Source organism: Culex quinquefasciatus, chromosome 1 (assembly GCF_015732765.1).
Source record: "Culex quinquefasciatus strain JHB chromosome 1, VPISU_Cqui_1.0_pri_paternal, whole genome shotgun sequence".
NCBI lineage: Eukaryota > Metazoa > Arthropoda > Insecta > Diptera > Culicidae > Culex > Culex quinquefasciatus.
Genome location: NC_051861.1, coordinates 91,736,852 through 91,751,642, shown reverse-complemented (window position 1 = coordinate 91,751,642; position 14,791 = coordinate 91,736,852). Strand labels below are relative to the sequence as shown.

Here is a 14,791-nt window from a genome sequence, read left to right as displayed (position 1 = left end):
GAACTCGCGTGATTTTCACACCGCGATTGAGTGCTCGTGAAAGGTAGTATAAAAAGCTAACTTGGCGCGATTGATTAGCCGTGATCAATTTTCACGGTGAAACGCGTGAGCAACGACGCCGTGCCAGAAACAATTACTGTTTGTTTACGTCCCATGGAAATTAAGCGTGGCGTAGCGAATCGCGCACAATTTATCATCGAGCAAGCCAAAGTTTATGGGAAAAATGCAAATTAACAGCACACTTCCCAAGCCTGGCAGGCCGCCAAGAATTGACACAAAAACTGCCACGATTACGAGAGCAAATCCACTAAGACCTAGTTTTTTTTTTTCTCTCTTGTACCCTTTCAGATGAGGCTGGTGTGCGTTTTTGCCCTGCTGTTGACCCTGGTCGCAGCCACATCTAGCACCGACTCGAACGACTCCAAAGATGTGGACAGTGACCTGAAACGGATACGAATAGATCCGGCGTTACGCAAAGCGTTGCTTCGGGCGTTGCGCCATCTAAAGGAACGACAAGAGGAGGAGAGCGACGTGCTGAACACGACCGAGGAGAACTTTGCGACCACCATTTTGGATGAGATCCTGGAGGAGAGTACCAGCAGCCAAGACCGAAGTCCCAACGTCAAGTACTACACCGCTGAAACGGAGACGGACAATGGGGAAAACGAGATCATTAAGACTATCATCATCACGAAACCGAAAACGACTCTAACCCCGCCGAAGGAGGACTATGCCCGTGATGCCGTCCCAGATCCAATCAAGGAACGCGAGAACGAGCTTATCGATTCGAACCAAGTTGCCCGCAGCGTTGTGTCCGGATCGGCCAACGCACTTGGAGAATCTAAGGATGACAAAGCGGCGGATGATAAGAAGATTTCGGTAGTCACCGCTGCATCGGGTAGCAGTACAACGGCTGAGGTTACACCTACCGTGACCACTGTCACTCCTACGACCACTACAACCAAGGGACCCACTCACAACTCTGACGGCGAAAACATCGAAAAGGTCAAGAGCGAAGACGTCAAGATCTACCAAGCTCCACTGGTTGCGGCCTTCACCGTTCAGCAGGATCAACTCGGCGTTCCACGTAACGTGATCCCACTTCTACAATCTCTTCCCAAGAAGAACCCCGTTGAATTCAAGCAATCCACCCCAATGGTCTCCACATCTCATCCGGTCGCACAGCTCCAGCCTGTGCAGAATTCACCTCAAGCACCGGCCACCGTTCCCACGCCAATCCCCCTCAACACACAAGCGCTCGAGGAAAAGACTCGTATCCTGGAACAACAACTGGTTACCCTGCAAACCCAACAACGCATCCAGGAACAGCTGTTTCGCTCCAAGATCCTCCAGGAACAGCAGTTGATTCTGCAGCAACAGCAGCAACTGCAACAGGAGAGAGCACGCCTCGAAGAGGAAACACGTCGCCGCCTGCAGAGATTCGAAGAAGAGCAAAACTTGTTCCGCCAGAAACAGATTCAATTCCAGCAGCAACAGTTTAAGATCCAGCAACAGCAGTCCTTCAAGCAGTTCCCAGCTCAGCAAAACCCACAGCAATCGTTCCCCCAGCAGCAGAATCAACAACAACAGTTCACTCAGCAACAGCAGCAACAACAGTTCGCTCAGCAACAGAATCAGCAACAACAACAGTTCACTCAGCAACAAAATCAGCAACAACAACAGTTTGCTCAACAGCAAAGTCAACAACAACAACAGTTCACTCAGCAGCAAAGTCAACAACTACAATTCCCTCAGCAGCAGAATCCGCAACAGCCCTTCCAGCATCAGCAGCTTCCCCACCTGCAACAACACCAACAATTCCAGCAGCAGCAGATTCCACCTCCACCGCAGCCACAGTTCAACCTTGAGCTTCCCCGCAACTCCCCCGCCGTCCAGTTCATCCCAAGTGTTTCCCTGCCTGGCAAAGCGATCCCAATTTCGGTGGAACAACAGCTTCCATTCAAGGAACCTGTCAACTTCCAGCCAAACAACCAGGCCAAGCCCAACACCGTTGTCGAGCAGGTCAAATCGATCAGTCCCCCTGCCCAACAGTTCCCAATCATTCCGCCGTCCCCTCCCCAGCTGTCCAAGCAGCAGCTGCTTCCTCTGAAGCCCTTCCAACCGTTCAACGTGAACCCCGCTCCAGCTCCTCTGCCCCTGCAAGCTCCGCTTCCCATCGATCAACAGCTGCCCGGACTGCAGCGCACCCGCGTGTTCCGCCACGAAACCGGAACCGGTAACTTCGGTTTCAGCCAAGCCCTTCCCCACCAACAGTCCAACGCTCCCTTCCGGCCCTCGCAACCGATCCCACTCTTCCAGCAGAACAACGGCTTCACGCCGCTACGCAACGACAACCAGCTCCAGAACCTGCTCGTTCAATCCGGCATCACCTCCCGCTCGGCGGAAGATTTCAACATCATCACCAAGGTCCTAGCCCTGAACCACGGCATCCCGCAGTCCTCCTCGCAGCAAATGTTCGCCAAGCTTAGTCCCGAGCAGCAGTTGCTGTTCCGGAAGAAGTGATCGCGCCCACAACAGTATTCTACCCCCTTCCTCTTCCCCTCCTAAAACAAATAAGGTTGCGTACTGAAAGAGAATGCGCGTATGAGTGCGAGTGGCTGCGTGCGTGAGTTCCGATGATGAATGAGTGTCCGCTAGTGACGCTAGTCTGCCATATTTATTGCGTGTGTGTGTGCAAGTGAGGAGCGCGACTGCCGACACCCACCAACCCACACAACCGAGAGAGAGTGAGCGAGAGTACACACACAAACAACTTTAAACAAAATATTTTTCTTTCATTTTCATGTCTTTACAACCAACGAACGGAGCAATCTGCTTGTTTTACGTGTAATATTTTGTAAGCGAGATACCAGTAAATTATTTTCTTGAGCATATGTAGGTTTAACGTTACGGTCAGTTTGATTTCCGATTACGGGAAAGGAGAGCAAACGTTTGGTCCAACCCGCTAACAAAACAAAAAAAAACTTACGTTTAATACGATAAGATTCGAAGAGAACGCATAAACGCGGACGTGTTAGTACGTGTAAATGTACTGATTTATCGAGAATAAATTAAATTTTTAATAAATTGTAGTTTGAATCTGATATCCGAAAAGCCCTCATAACAATCCACAGAAACGCAGCCAAAATGACTGTCAAAATATCTGTCAAATCACTCAAAACTAAATGTACGCAACCATCGCATCTTAACTGTTTGTAGTACGCAGCCATCACTGTCAGCGTGTCATCTAAAAACAGAGAAAACTCGTATTTTCGAAACTGTTTATTGCACTAAACATTTAAAAACTAGAAAATTAAGCAAACACGTCACTCTGATCTATCCGACACAGTGTCGGAACGTCTCCGAGGGCCGTCGCATGCGTCTTGGGATGAGCCGCGGCAAAGTCCTCCCTGAGCTGCGTTCGCATCCTTCGCCACCGGCCATCGCTGAGGAACCACTCGAAGAGTTTATCACGCGACGGTTGCCGCTGCTCGATAAACACCCGCACCCGGTTCCAAACGTTGTTCTGGTTCTGCGGTTTGGAGCAGCCAATAGCGCGGGATGAGCAAACACTGGACACGATTCCGCGCTACCACGGTCCGATCGTCCATGTGTTCGCCAACGCCAAAGACCGAACCGCAGCCAAAGGTGGCTACGTCCAGGAAGCGGTACTCATACTCGATGGGTCGAAGGCTCTGGAGCCGTTTTAGTTCTTCTACGGGTAGGCAGTTTGCGGCAGTAAGGGTGGACGAGGACAGTTTAAAGTTTTGACTGAAATCAGGGAGACTTACAATCTGAACAGAGGTTTTGTTCTAACATAAATTACCCTTCAACCATAAAAGGCGACTGTCCAAGCTCAATCATTCGTGAACTTCTACGGCGATGAAATTGTGTGATTTCATCCTCGATCGGTTGGGCATCGGCCAGACGATAGCTTTCCTTACCAAATTTGTCCAAAACCTAGCCAGAAATGTTCAATTTAATCACAAAAAGGTTTTACTCTTTCGACCTTGCGTGCAAGTTGGCTGCGTACTCGCTACAAAATATCCAAATCTCACCTTAATCATCTTCAAGCACTGTACCACCATACAGCGACCGCTGAGCACAAAGTGGGCGTAGTTCACCGGGGACCGTCCCTCGACAAAGATGGTCTGGCCAGGATCAAACTCCCTCACTTTGGCACGCGTTTGGCAGTCCTGTCTCTGTTCGTCCGTCCAGTGGTCAAAGTACTGGAAGCGACCCATTATTTCCACCAGCTGGTTCCATTCCGGCTTCAGCGTTGAGGTTTGTGTGAGGAAAAACTTCCCAACGAAAAATGTGATGCTTATCGCGTGAAAGTTCACCGTACAATACGCGTACCGTCAATTGAATTCCTCAAATTTGGCCACCTCCCACGAAGGGTAGGTTGTACATAAACATAAACGGTGTAAGTCCCACCCGCCATCAATTCGATTATGACTGTTTGATTTGTGTTTCATGGCAAGGTCGGAAAGCCAGCCAAACACCGGTAGCACGCGAAGTAATGCTGTAGCGGGAGAGATGTTACACTTGAAGGAGGAAATTGGGCACATTTTTTTTTCGATGTGCTCAAAATATTCCATAAAAAAATTTGATGATCTTCTAACAAGCAAGCAAAGGAATCGTTATTTCAAATCACTTAACAAAAAAGTTTTTCATCTTTTAATTTCAAATCTATGGTTTTATCATGAAAGTATTTCACACGCTCCAAACAAATGTACCGTATCCTTTCCTGTGCCGTTCAACTTCACTCGATTTGGGAAAAAAGTGTTCAGTTCCGTAAGAAAAAAAATGCTTCAAGGCCAAACAGTCCGTTCATTGACTTCGAGTCACGCTCCAAATACTAAAAATCTATGATGAAGTCAAATAAGGCTCTAGGCCCAGTGAAAAAAATATAATTTAACCCAAAAATGACGAACTTCTCGACACAGTGTCCTGATGCAAACAATGATCGAGCTGTAGCTGTCACAGCCCTGCGAAGTAAATTTGGCTGAAATGTCAGGCAGTCAGTCAAAAAACTAGCTAGAAGTCGCCTGACAAAAAAACTTTGTTAGAAAAGATAGGAAACCTGATGCAAACAAACGTCTAGCTGTCATGTAAACATACTTTGAATGTGTTGGTAAATTTCTGACTAACCTTCAGTCAGATCTCGGAAATTTCGTAGAATTTTCTCTGCTGATTTGTTATGTCAGATGAATCAAGAACTAAATGCGAATTTGATCAAATCTGGAATTTCTAAACAAAGCACTTGTTAAACAAGATTCACAACATTACAGCACAGTCGGACTCAGTGCCAGCCAGCGACAAGTTAAGACGTGTTTTGCTCGTGTTGTCATCTCGCGATGCTTGGAAGTTTTGACGGATGGAGGTGGAGGGAATCCTCAAAAAGTTGAAATTTTGTAGTGAAGTCCTCGAGGAAAGGAAGGGGAAGAAGATTAAGCAAGGTCACTGGACTCGTCATCGAAGGAGAAAAAATTTAGAGATACAATCAGCAACAAATTCAGCGCGCTAACGGGCGACAAAAACAACAACAATGCCAGTGCAGCGGGAGAAGGAGACGCCCCGGCGGTTCCAGAACTAGAAAATCTGCCGGTAAACAAAAGCAACCACCTCTGGTGGTAACGAACTGGTAATCAGATTTCTGGATTTAATGGCCCTGTGCAAAGTGAAACAGGTACATTCTGACCCGGAGCGGAATAAAAATGAAATGTTTTTCCGTGGAGATATAACACCATTCGAGCTGCTGCTTGAGTACAAAGTGCAATTCTACTCGCACGATCGACGAAGCGAACGATCCCACTGGGTAGTTCTCGGGACTCCAGAAGTGGATGTGGAGATCATCAAGGATCGACTCAAAGAGGACCATAACCTTGATGTTTTTGGATGTGAAGGCCATCAAGCGGAAGGAAAAGTCTACCGCGGGTGAAACCCCTTATATTGTCTTCTTTTCCCAAGGGACACACGAACCTCAAGCTGAGTGCAATTAATAAAATGGGACCAGTCATCGTCCGATGGGAGGCCTACCGGACAAGCAACCCAACGTGACCCAGTGCAGGAATTGCCTCCGCCTGGGACACAGGGCAGGAACTGTTATCTCAAAGCAGATGCAAGCAACTGTGGGCGATTCCACAAAACGGAACACTGTAAAAGTCAAGTAACTCAACCCAAAGTGTGCTAACTGCTCTGGATCGCACGAGTGTCTGGACCGTAGTTGCCCCAAACGTGCGCAGTTCATCCAGTCGAGGCAGCAGGCGTCCCAGCCGAAGCCGCCAGCTTGGAATAAGGACAAACAGAGTCCGGTGGTACCGTCTCGTTCTGCTCGCGGCGGATTTCCTCGCTGCCGGTCCCGGTCCCGATCCCGGATAAGCTGAAGAAGACAGAACCACAATCCGCAGCTGATGCAGGAAGCAGTCGAGGAAACACTGGCCCTGGCGCCGTTAGCAATAAGGCGATAGGAGAGGAGGTGCTTTACAGCACAGAACTGTGGAAGATGTTCATCAGGGAGCCGTGGAAGATGTTCTACGAGTTCACCGCGCAGCTGAGAGTTGCAGCCGCTCGGCCAGAAAGGGTGGTCGGCACCATGTCCCGCAAGTTCGGTGCGGATTAACTCCTGTGTGTATTTATTTATTTTTATGCATTTGATCCCCGGTCCTAACCAGGTCTCGGTACCGAAGAGGACCTAATAAAAATAAATTAGCGAATTAAAAAAAACAGTACAGCACTTAAATAAATGAAATAAAATAGTTTTGGTTGTCATGATTTCAGCAAAAAGGAAATTTTAGTTTTTCAAAAAAAGTTGTGGCAAATTTAATTTATGGCAGTTTGGTAACATTTGTTACCGTAATCTGGGGCGAATCGGGACTACAGTCTGAATAGGGACAGCAGTTTTTAGAGCACTTAAAGCTATTAAATTTGGAAATGGATGTACACATTTAGTTGGTCTGAGTCTGTTCTAACCGAAACCAACCAGAAAAATCAAAATATTGTGCTCCAACATGGTTAAAACTGCTGTCCCAATTCGCCCCATGTGTCCCGATTGACCCCAGTTTACAGTATTGATAATTCCTTTGAATTAGGAGTCCTAATTTAGGACTCATGCATAAACCACGTGGCTTTTTAACATTCCAACGTCCAAGGCTCCAAAAAAGTTGGGACGATAACTTCTCAGGCATAAATCAACCAATCAAGATGATTCTTCTTTCCAGTGATTTGTTAGGATGTCTAGATGAATCAAGAACTTTAAAGAACCTAACTTGATCAAATCTGTAATTTTTAAATTAGCGACTTGTTCAAATCAAGTTCTGCAAAATTATAGGATCAGCTGAACGTGCCTAAATCACTGAAACAATCATCCCCCATTGTAAGCCTTTTGGGAGGCTTGGGCGTCCGTGAAAGTTGGACATGCATTGGGCGTTCCAGTGTTAAAGGGGAAGGAAACCAAGCTCCATACAAAAAGTTGAAATTCTGTAAAGTGAAAAAACCTCGGAGGAAAGGAAAGGGGGTTGAAAAGTAAAGACTTGTGAACATTGCAAAATGTTTATTAAACTGTCTTTTAACATTGTAGGGTCTGACCCCTCCGAGTGTGCTGCCCTTTGGCACAAGTTGTGGGAGAGTAGTTGTGTGAGAGAGTGAAAGGACGCGAGAGAGTTAGTCTGATGCGGACAGTGGATAGGAGTGGATGCAGCGACGAGCTGCCGCACGACGCGAGTGGTTCCGGGTGAACCGGATGTGTGTTCCGGGACGGCCAGCGTACGGACTTCGGTCAGAGGGCGGACGGTTGGACGATCGGCAGCGATTACGAGCTGCGTCCGTTACGCTAGCACCCCACAAACATATTTTTGGAATGGAAAAAAAACTTCATTTACAGATGCAATTTGCTAATCACTTTTTTTAAATACAGAAATTCCACATAAAATAGCTTAAACCCAAGTAGCACACTTTGTTCCCCAAGAGATTTCCAAACTGGTTGCTGAACTTATTTTCTATGTTTTCCCAACGTCCCTGAGAACTCTTGAACGATGGGGGATTTATACCATTTCCAATCAAACACCTATCTTCGCCATATGTTCCAAAAATACTATTTAGGTTATAAACTTACCAGCAACAGCACCGCCTCGAGTAAGCACGCAAATGTATGCTACTTACTGGCCAAAAAGATCACATTTAATGCACTTTTGATCATAATTTCTATTTAGCGAGACCATTTCTCATCCTTTTTTTTGGCACTGTGACACACGAAAACCCTCAAACGCTTGTGAATATCGCTAAAATCATTTTTTCACTTTCGCTTGCTTTTTCACGGCGCTTTCAATACAAAACTGCCCCCAGCTTTCGGCAACATGTTCTTTTGCACATTAGTTAGTCACTCACTTGAAAAATAATCGCGAAACATGTAAATAATTAGCAAGCGCCATCAAAAAACAAACGCGCAAAGTCTTTTGACGTTTGACTTTTGACTACATACCCATTCTAATCGAAGGCTGAAGAAAACCGAGCGAGAAGCGAAGGCGAATAAAGAACAATGAGTGGCCACCGAATTACGGCAGCTCAGCAGCATCGATGGGCCAGTCTTCCTGGTGGGTGACTTGAACGCGCGGCATAGGATGTGGAACTGCATAAGGGCCAACAAGGCTGGACAAATACTGCACCAAGAGTACGAGTCCAAGGACATCTACATACACGCTCCGGATACTCCCACCCGCTGCACCGCTGTGTAGAAAATAAGACCAGGATAATAATTTGCAAAAAAAAAAAGCACTTAAATGAATAAATTAGTAAATGGAAAGAATGACAAAGAAATGAATTATGACCGTTTCAAATGTTAATGACGAAAATCGATTGTGTTTGGTTGGCTGAAAAGCAACGGTGACGCACATAAAGCGAGGCACCCTCGTGTACCAAGAAATTGGTCAGCAACGTGTACACTGAGTGCTTCGTTTAGGTTGGATCTACTGCGCAACGTAAAGCTTTGCTAAATAAAAGAGAGAGAAATTGGAGAGAGAGATAACGAACGATTGCGGCGATGGCTGCAAAGCTTTCGAGCGTCGTGTCGGAATCGGGCGGCGCGGGAGAAATGAAACGAAAGACTCGTAGGTGTGAGTGTGCTCTTAGGATGATCGTGGAGAGTGGCTTTTGCCGGGAAGGTCTTCAGTTTTGTTTGCAAATTTCTAGCGAACGGTCTTTTGACGACAATTTTTAAGTGTTGGCCGTGAGTTTACCACACGCTGGACGAGGGAGGCCTTCCACGTTGGACCTGGTCATCTCAAACAACCAGGTGCAGATGTCGAAGCCGATAACGCACGTCGAACTGTCGTCGGACCATCTGCCGGTCACCTTTACGATCAATGTTGACGTTCCAGTCGCCCCGGCTGGAAGACTCGTCCGATGCTTCGACAGAGCGAACTTTTGCTCGCTCGATCGAGCGGGAGGTGGACCTTAACGCAAGCTGGATCAACACTCTGGATCGCTCAGAGAAAATCGACGACGTCATCGACAAGTTCACCGCCATCCTCGAAGCTGCTGAGGAAGCCGCTGTCCCTTCGCGTAGGATCCTACCTCAGAAGAAGGACATTCCCGACGAGCTGAAGCTGCTAATCCGGCTGAGGAACGTGCGGCGTAGGCAGTTCATCCGAAGACGGGACCCGCTCATCGGTGCGGTGATGACCCACCCGAACAACGTCATCAGCACTAAAAGCGCCGAACAACGCTACAAAAACTTCGGCTTAATGCTGAGGAACCTGGACAACGGCAGCAACAAGTTCCGGAAGCTTTCCCGCAACCTCCGGAACACGGTCAAGTACAGCCCTCCGCTGGACGTCAACGAAGACCTCGTAGTAAGCCCTTCAGCGAAAGCCGAAGCGCTCGCGAATGCGTTCGCCGCTGCCCACAACAACGAGCAACCAGGTGATCCCGAAACATCGGCCGCTGTGGAGAACGCGCTTGGCCACATCCGAGCGACAACGCCTCTCGTGCCTCCGGCCGCCCTTATTAAGCCGAACGAGGTCAAGGCGATCATCCGTGCGCTCAAAAACCGGAAGTCTCCTGGGCAGGACGGAATCAGGAACACGTGCCTCTAGCATCTGCCAAGAAAGGGTCGTCTTGGCCAAGATATTCAACCAACCCAGGTAATTACGGCCCGATCAGCCTTTTGAGCAGCCTGAGCAAACTCCTGGAACGGTTGATCCTCGCCCGGATAAACCGTCACCTGGAGACGGAGCAAATCGTCCCTCACGAGCAGTTCGGCTTCAATCCGGGGCATTCGACGGTGCACCAACTCGCCCGCATCTCGGAGATGGTGAAGCGCGGCTTCCTAGCGGGGAAATCGACCGGCATGATCCTTCTCGACGTCGAAAAGGCTTACGACTCCGTGTGGCAGGATGCCGTAGTGTACAAGCTCTTGCGCTCGAACCTCCAGCCGTTCCTGGTCAAGATCGTCGAGTCGTTCCTGACAAACCGGACGTTTACGGTGACTGTCAACGGCGAGCGTTCCTTCGTCCACAACATCCCCTTCGGCGTGCCCCAAGAATCAGTGCTGAGCCGACGTGCCCCAAGAATCAGTGCCGACGTGCCGATGATTGGTGGAGTGTCGTCGATACTGCATACTTGACGTCGGACAAGGACCCGAAGATCGTCGTTACCAACCTTCAAACGGCACAGAACAACCTCGAGGAGTTTCAGCGGAAGTGGCGCATAAAGCAGAACGCTGGGGAAACCCAGTCAATTTTCTTCACCAGGAGGCGTGCTACTTGGCACTTTCCCCGCATATCGATCAGCGTCAACGGCCAGCCTGCAACGTGGAACGACGATGTCACGTACCAGGGAGTGGTGCATGACAAGAAGCTAAAGTACGACAAGCACTTGAGCTACATCATCGGAAAGGTGGATCGGTCCACCAAAGCGCTCTACTCCCTGCTGAATCGGCGGTCGAAGCTGAGCATCAAGAACAAGTCTCAATGCTGACCTACGTGCTGCGGTCTGGGGCAACTGCGCCAAATCGCACCGTAAGCGACTCCAGGTGAAGCAGAACAAGCTGCTCAAGATGGTGCACAACCTGGACCCGTGGTACCCGACCGACGATCTACACGAGCTGGCCGGCGTCAACACCATCGACGCAAGCATCGAAAAGGCAACGAGAACCTTCAGGACTTCCTGTGGGATGTCAACAAATCCGCTCATCGAAGCACTCCTCCGTCAACAACTGTGATATTTAGTTTTAAGCCCAACATAATTCTAGGGTTTTTTCTCAAAATTTATTTTCCCTTAAAGAGCACTCAGCTAGCAAAATCTAAACGTAGAAATATGTACCCTCCCTACAAAGGCTTATGAATTGATCTCAGTTGAAAGGTTCCGTCAGTGGGGGTGACATTGGGTCTGGGGGGTGAGATTGGGTCAAAGTGATTTTTTTACGGATTTTACCATTTCTCAGGTTCTTCTCAATGAAAATGAATTCTTTTGAAAGGGTTGTGTAGGGGACATTTTAAGATGACTTCGCTGAGAAAATCTCGTTCCTAGAACAAATCCTGTTATTTTGGCAGATGTCTAATGTTGGGGTACGTTTTTGGCCAAAAATGACCTCTCGAAAAATCATTTTTCTAATATTTTTGTAAGAATTGCTCGAAAACTACCCAAATGTTAGAAAATCTCCACTTCAAACATTGTAGCGTGTCAATACGATTCCCTCGAACAAGAAACACTGTTGCATGACTTGTTTTTACCATATCGTTGTATTTGAGCATCATTTTAGTTTCATTTGACCCAATGACACCCCCTCTAAGGGGTGAGATTGGGTCAATTTTCAAACAATTGGCATTTAAGGTAGTGTTCATCAAAATCCACCGTATTTTGGGAAAATGTTAGTAAACTATCTAAGAACAAATTTTTGTTTTAGATTTAATCTACGTTGAAAGATTTTCAATGTTATTTTAATTGTTTTTGTTATTAAGAAAATACGAGAGGTGTATCGTTTTTTGACCCATAGTCACCCCCACTGACGGTTCTCCAAATCTCTGAACTGCAAATGTAACATCCTGGAACAGAACTGCTCTAATTCTAATAAAAAACACAGATTGAATTGAATTGAAAATAAATATTCTAACCAGAAATTTGTGAGTTCGATTCCCATCTGTTCTAGCCTTCCATCGGATTGGGAAGTAAAAAGTCGGTCTTGGCCTTAGTTGTGTTAATCTGTTAGGCCATTCCAGGTGTAGGAGTCGTCTCCATAAGTACGTGGAAGGTTCCTTGGTAAAAAAAATATTGCAGAATCATTAGGACACATTTGCTTTTGTCATTTTATTGTGGGTTTCAACCCACTATGTTTTTGAAAAACCTATGTTGTTCTACGTCAAAAAGTTTATTCAAGGAAGAGGATTTGAGGTGGGTCTGTGAAATAGAAACAACTAATTAATTTACCTTATTTATATATTTTCATAAAAAAAAACCTATTTCAATATAAAATTTTGGTTGTCTTGATCCCAATTCTTCAATTATCATGTTTATCGTTTAGTTTCTTAATAGGTCAATTTAGGGATTTCAAGGATGCCATGCTACATCTGATGTATTTGAGGCTAAACTACACGAGCACCTGATCTAAACACAAAAGTACCACATTTGTCATAGCGAACCTGCACCTTACAAACAAGTCTAATCGTTCAGCGACATTCCGACATCAGTCAATGATCTGCAAGCGCATCTCGTTAGTCACGAAGGAAACCACGGTGCTAAGCACGGCCCGTTGCGCCGCCGCACTGCCCATCAACAGCGGCAACAGAACGGCCATATCGGTGGGGTGGAACTCGGACAGGGCGGCCACGAGGTGATCCTTGAACTTTTCCCGCTCCGTTCCGTCATGTCGTGCCGGATGATCTCGCCCACCGGACGGAACTTACCGCGCTCATGTAGCCGGCGCTGATGGCCCCGATGGTACCGCCCACCGCCAGACCCACCGGACCGGCCACAAGCCCACCGGCAAAGCAGGCCGCCCCGCAGATGGCCGCTCCCTTGGCGCTACCCTTCATAGTGACACGCATGTTTTCCTTATCGGTTAAGGTCGCCACGGCGTCCATGAGTTCACGCGTGTTGATCGGCATTTTTTAAGATGTGTTGCGCTCTGGAAATGTAAAGCTGGTTAAAGTTACGAATATCGAAAACCCCTTACAGTATGCAAAAAGGTGCATTGTGTGAGAAGATCACTAGCAAAGACACGAACCATCTGCACAAATTAACATTGCAGAGACATGAACCGTTCAGAAGTTAGTTAACAAAACTTATCTCGAACGATCTTACTAATCTAAGCTTAAGCTGAATCATCTAACGACTAGTTCCCATAAAAAAAGCATACTGACCTTTGGACTAGGATGACAAATTAATTGCTACGGGCTTAAAATAAAACTGCACGCGAAAAAGGATCAACGTTCTAGAAGCTACAAAGCATTGTGTGGTTTGCTACACGATGCATTACACAATGTCGCTTATCAAGGCGATACAGCAATAAACTAATTCTACTGATAAAACCAATTTAAACAAGGAAATCAACTAAAAGAATCAAACTCGCAGAACGTTCGATGCGCGTAAAATCCGCTGATGAAACTCTGTGGATGATTTTTATTACAACCCCCTGGCACCACTGTAAATGGCTAGAACGTTTGACAGTCACCAAAACCTCGAAGAGCCCACGTAGTAGGGGAAATATACCCATTTTAATCACTCTAAGCCGTTCGACCAATTCTCATCACTTTGCCGTTTTCCGCTATTAAATCAACATTTTCAGATGTATCAACAATAGAGAGTTGCTTGCTCACTTTTATTTAAGCTATTTATTACTTTGGAACAGTCAAAAACACTTTATGAAACCTGCAATTCATGGTCAAAGTGCTGATAGGCCGATAATAGAAATAGGCTGAAAAAGGGTATAGTTCCCCTAGTATTAGTGAAGAGCCCACGTTGTTTATCGTGGGCTCTTCACTAATACTACTGCGTGGGCTCTGTGAGTGTAGCAGTATTGGTGTTGTCTGTTTGTTTACACCAAATTTTCAAGAAACATCTCTTTTTGTGTGTGCAAATCTGTTACAAAAAAAAGATGAGAACTGTTGCTTCCGATTGACCGGGAAGATTTGCCGGGTAGTACTGGACCGGGGACTGGCCAAGTCCCGCTGTTGATCCTTCCGAACAACTCGCTGCAATCTCCGGCAGGGAGTAACCGACCAAGTGCAGAAACATCCTGGCCAACTCCCGCTGTCGACTCGCACAGAGAATCGAAGAAATCGCGTGCTTGTGTAGAATCCGACCTTTCGTGGACTCACAAGTTCATCGCGAAGTGGTCCGAACAAATCTGAACTTTGAACTTGCAAAACCGTCTTCATCGCCACTTCGCGGGGCATTTATCCATAGTCTCTGGCGGATAGGGTCCTTCGGGAACTTGCGATTGGAAATCCGTCCCATGCCGTTATTTTTTCATGGAAATCATTTCAACATTATGAAATAATGCCTTTTTCTACCACGCGGTTTGTTTATTTTCAAATTTTGACAGCAAATGCGTTCTTCATCTTCTTTGTCGTTTTCATGTTCGCGTCGAACATTTAGGTTTCATAAACATGGCCGTCGTGACAGAGGGCTGTTTTATTACGAATGGAAAGGGCAAAATGGAACTGTCAAAAATATCGACGACCACGCAACGTAAGCAAACGAGACAGACATTTTAAAGACGTGTGTGCAGATTTTTTGCTATGTCAGCTGTTTTGATGATAATTTTGTTATGTTTTTGTTTGTTATTGTTGAC

At 46.7% G+C, this 14,791-nt stretch overlaps 2 protein-coding genes and 1 pseudogene across 3 annotated transcripts in view; 1 reads left to right on the top strand and 2 right to left on the bottom strand.

Moving 5' to 3' along the window:
* Positions 1-3,087, top strand: part of LOC6040435 (transcription factor SPT20 homolog) — a 70,597-nt gene extending 67,510 nt beyond the window's left edge. For both annotated transcript variants that reach the window (XM_038248077.1, XM_038248075.1), the window contains one exon: positions 349-3,087. In XM_038248077.1, coding sequence (XP_038104005.1) covers positions 349-2,523 — 2,175 coding nt within the window. In that variant the 3' untranslated portion in view covers positions 2,524-3,087. The remainder of the gene's footprint in view (positions 1-348) is intronic.
* Positions 3,088-3,267: 180 nt separating this feature from the next.
* LOC6040436 lies at positions 3,268-4,387 on the bottom strand (annotated as a pseudogene).
* An 8,030-nt stretch (positions 4,388-12,417) lies between these two features.
* LOC6040439 (protein C19orf12 homolog) lies at positions 12,418-13,636 on the bottom strand. The gene is given in 4 exon segments (XM_038255193.1): positions 12,418-12,855; positions 12,858-12,905; positions 12,908-13,123; positions 13,359-13,636. Coding segments are annotated over 3 exon segments (417 nt in total). The 5' UTR covers positions 13,104-13,123; positions 13,359-13,636; the 3' UTR covers positions 12,418-12,682.
* Positions 13,637-14,791: the final 1,155 nt, after the last annotated feature.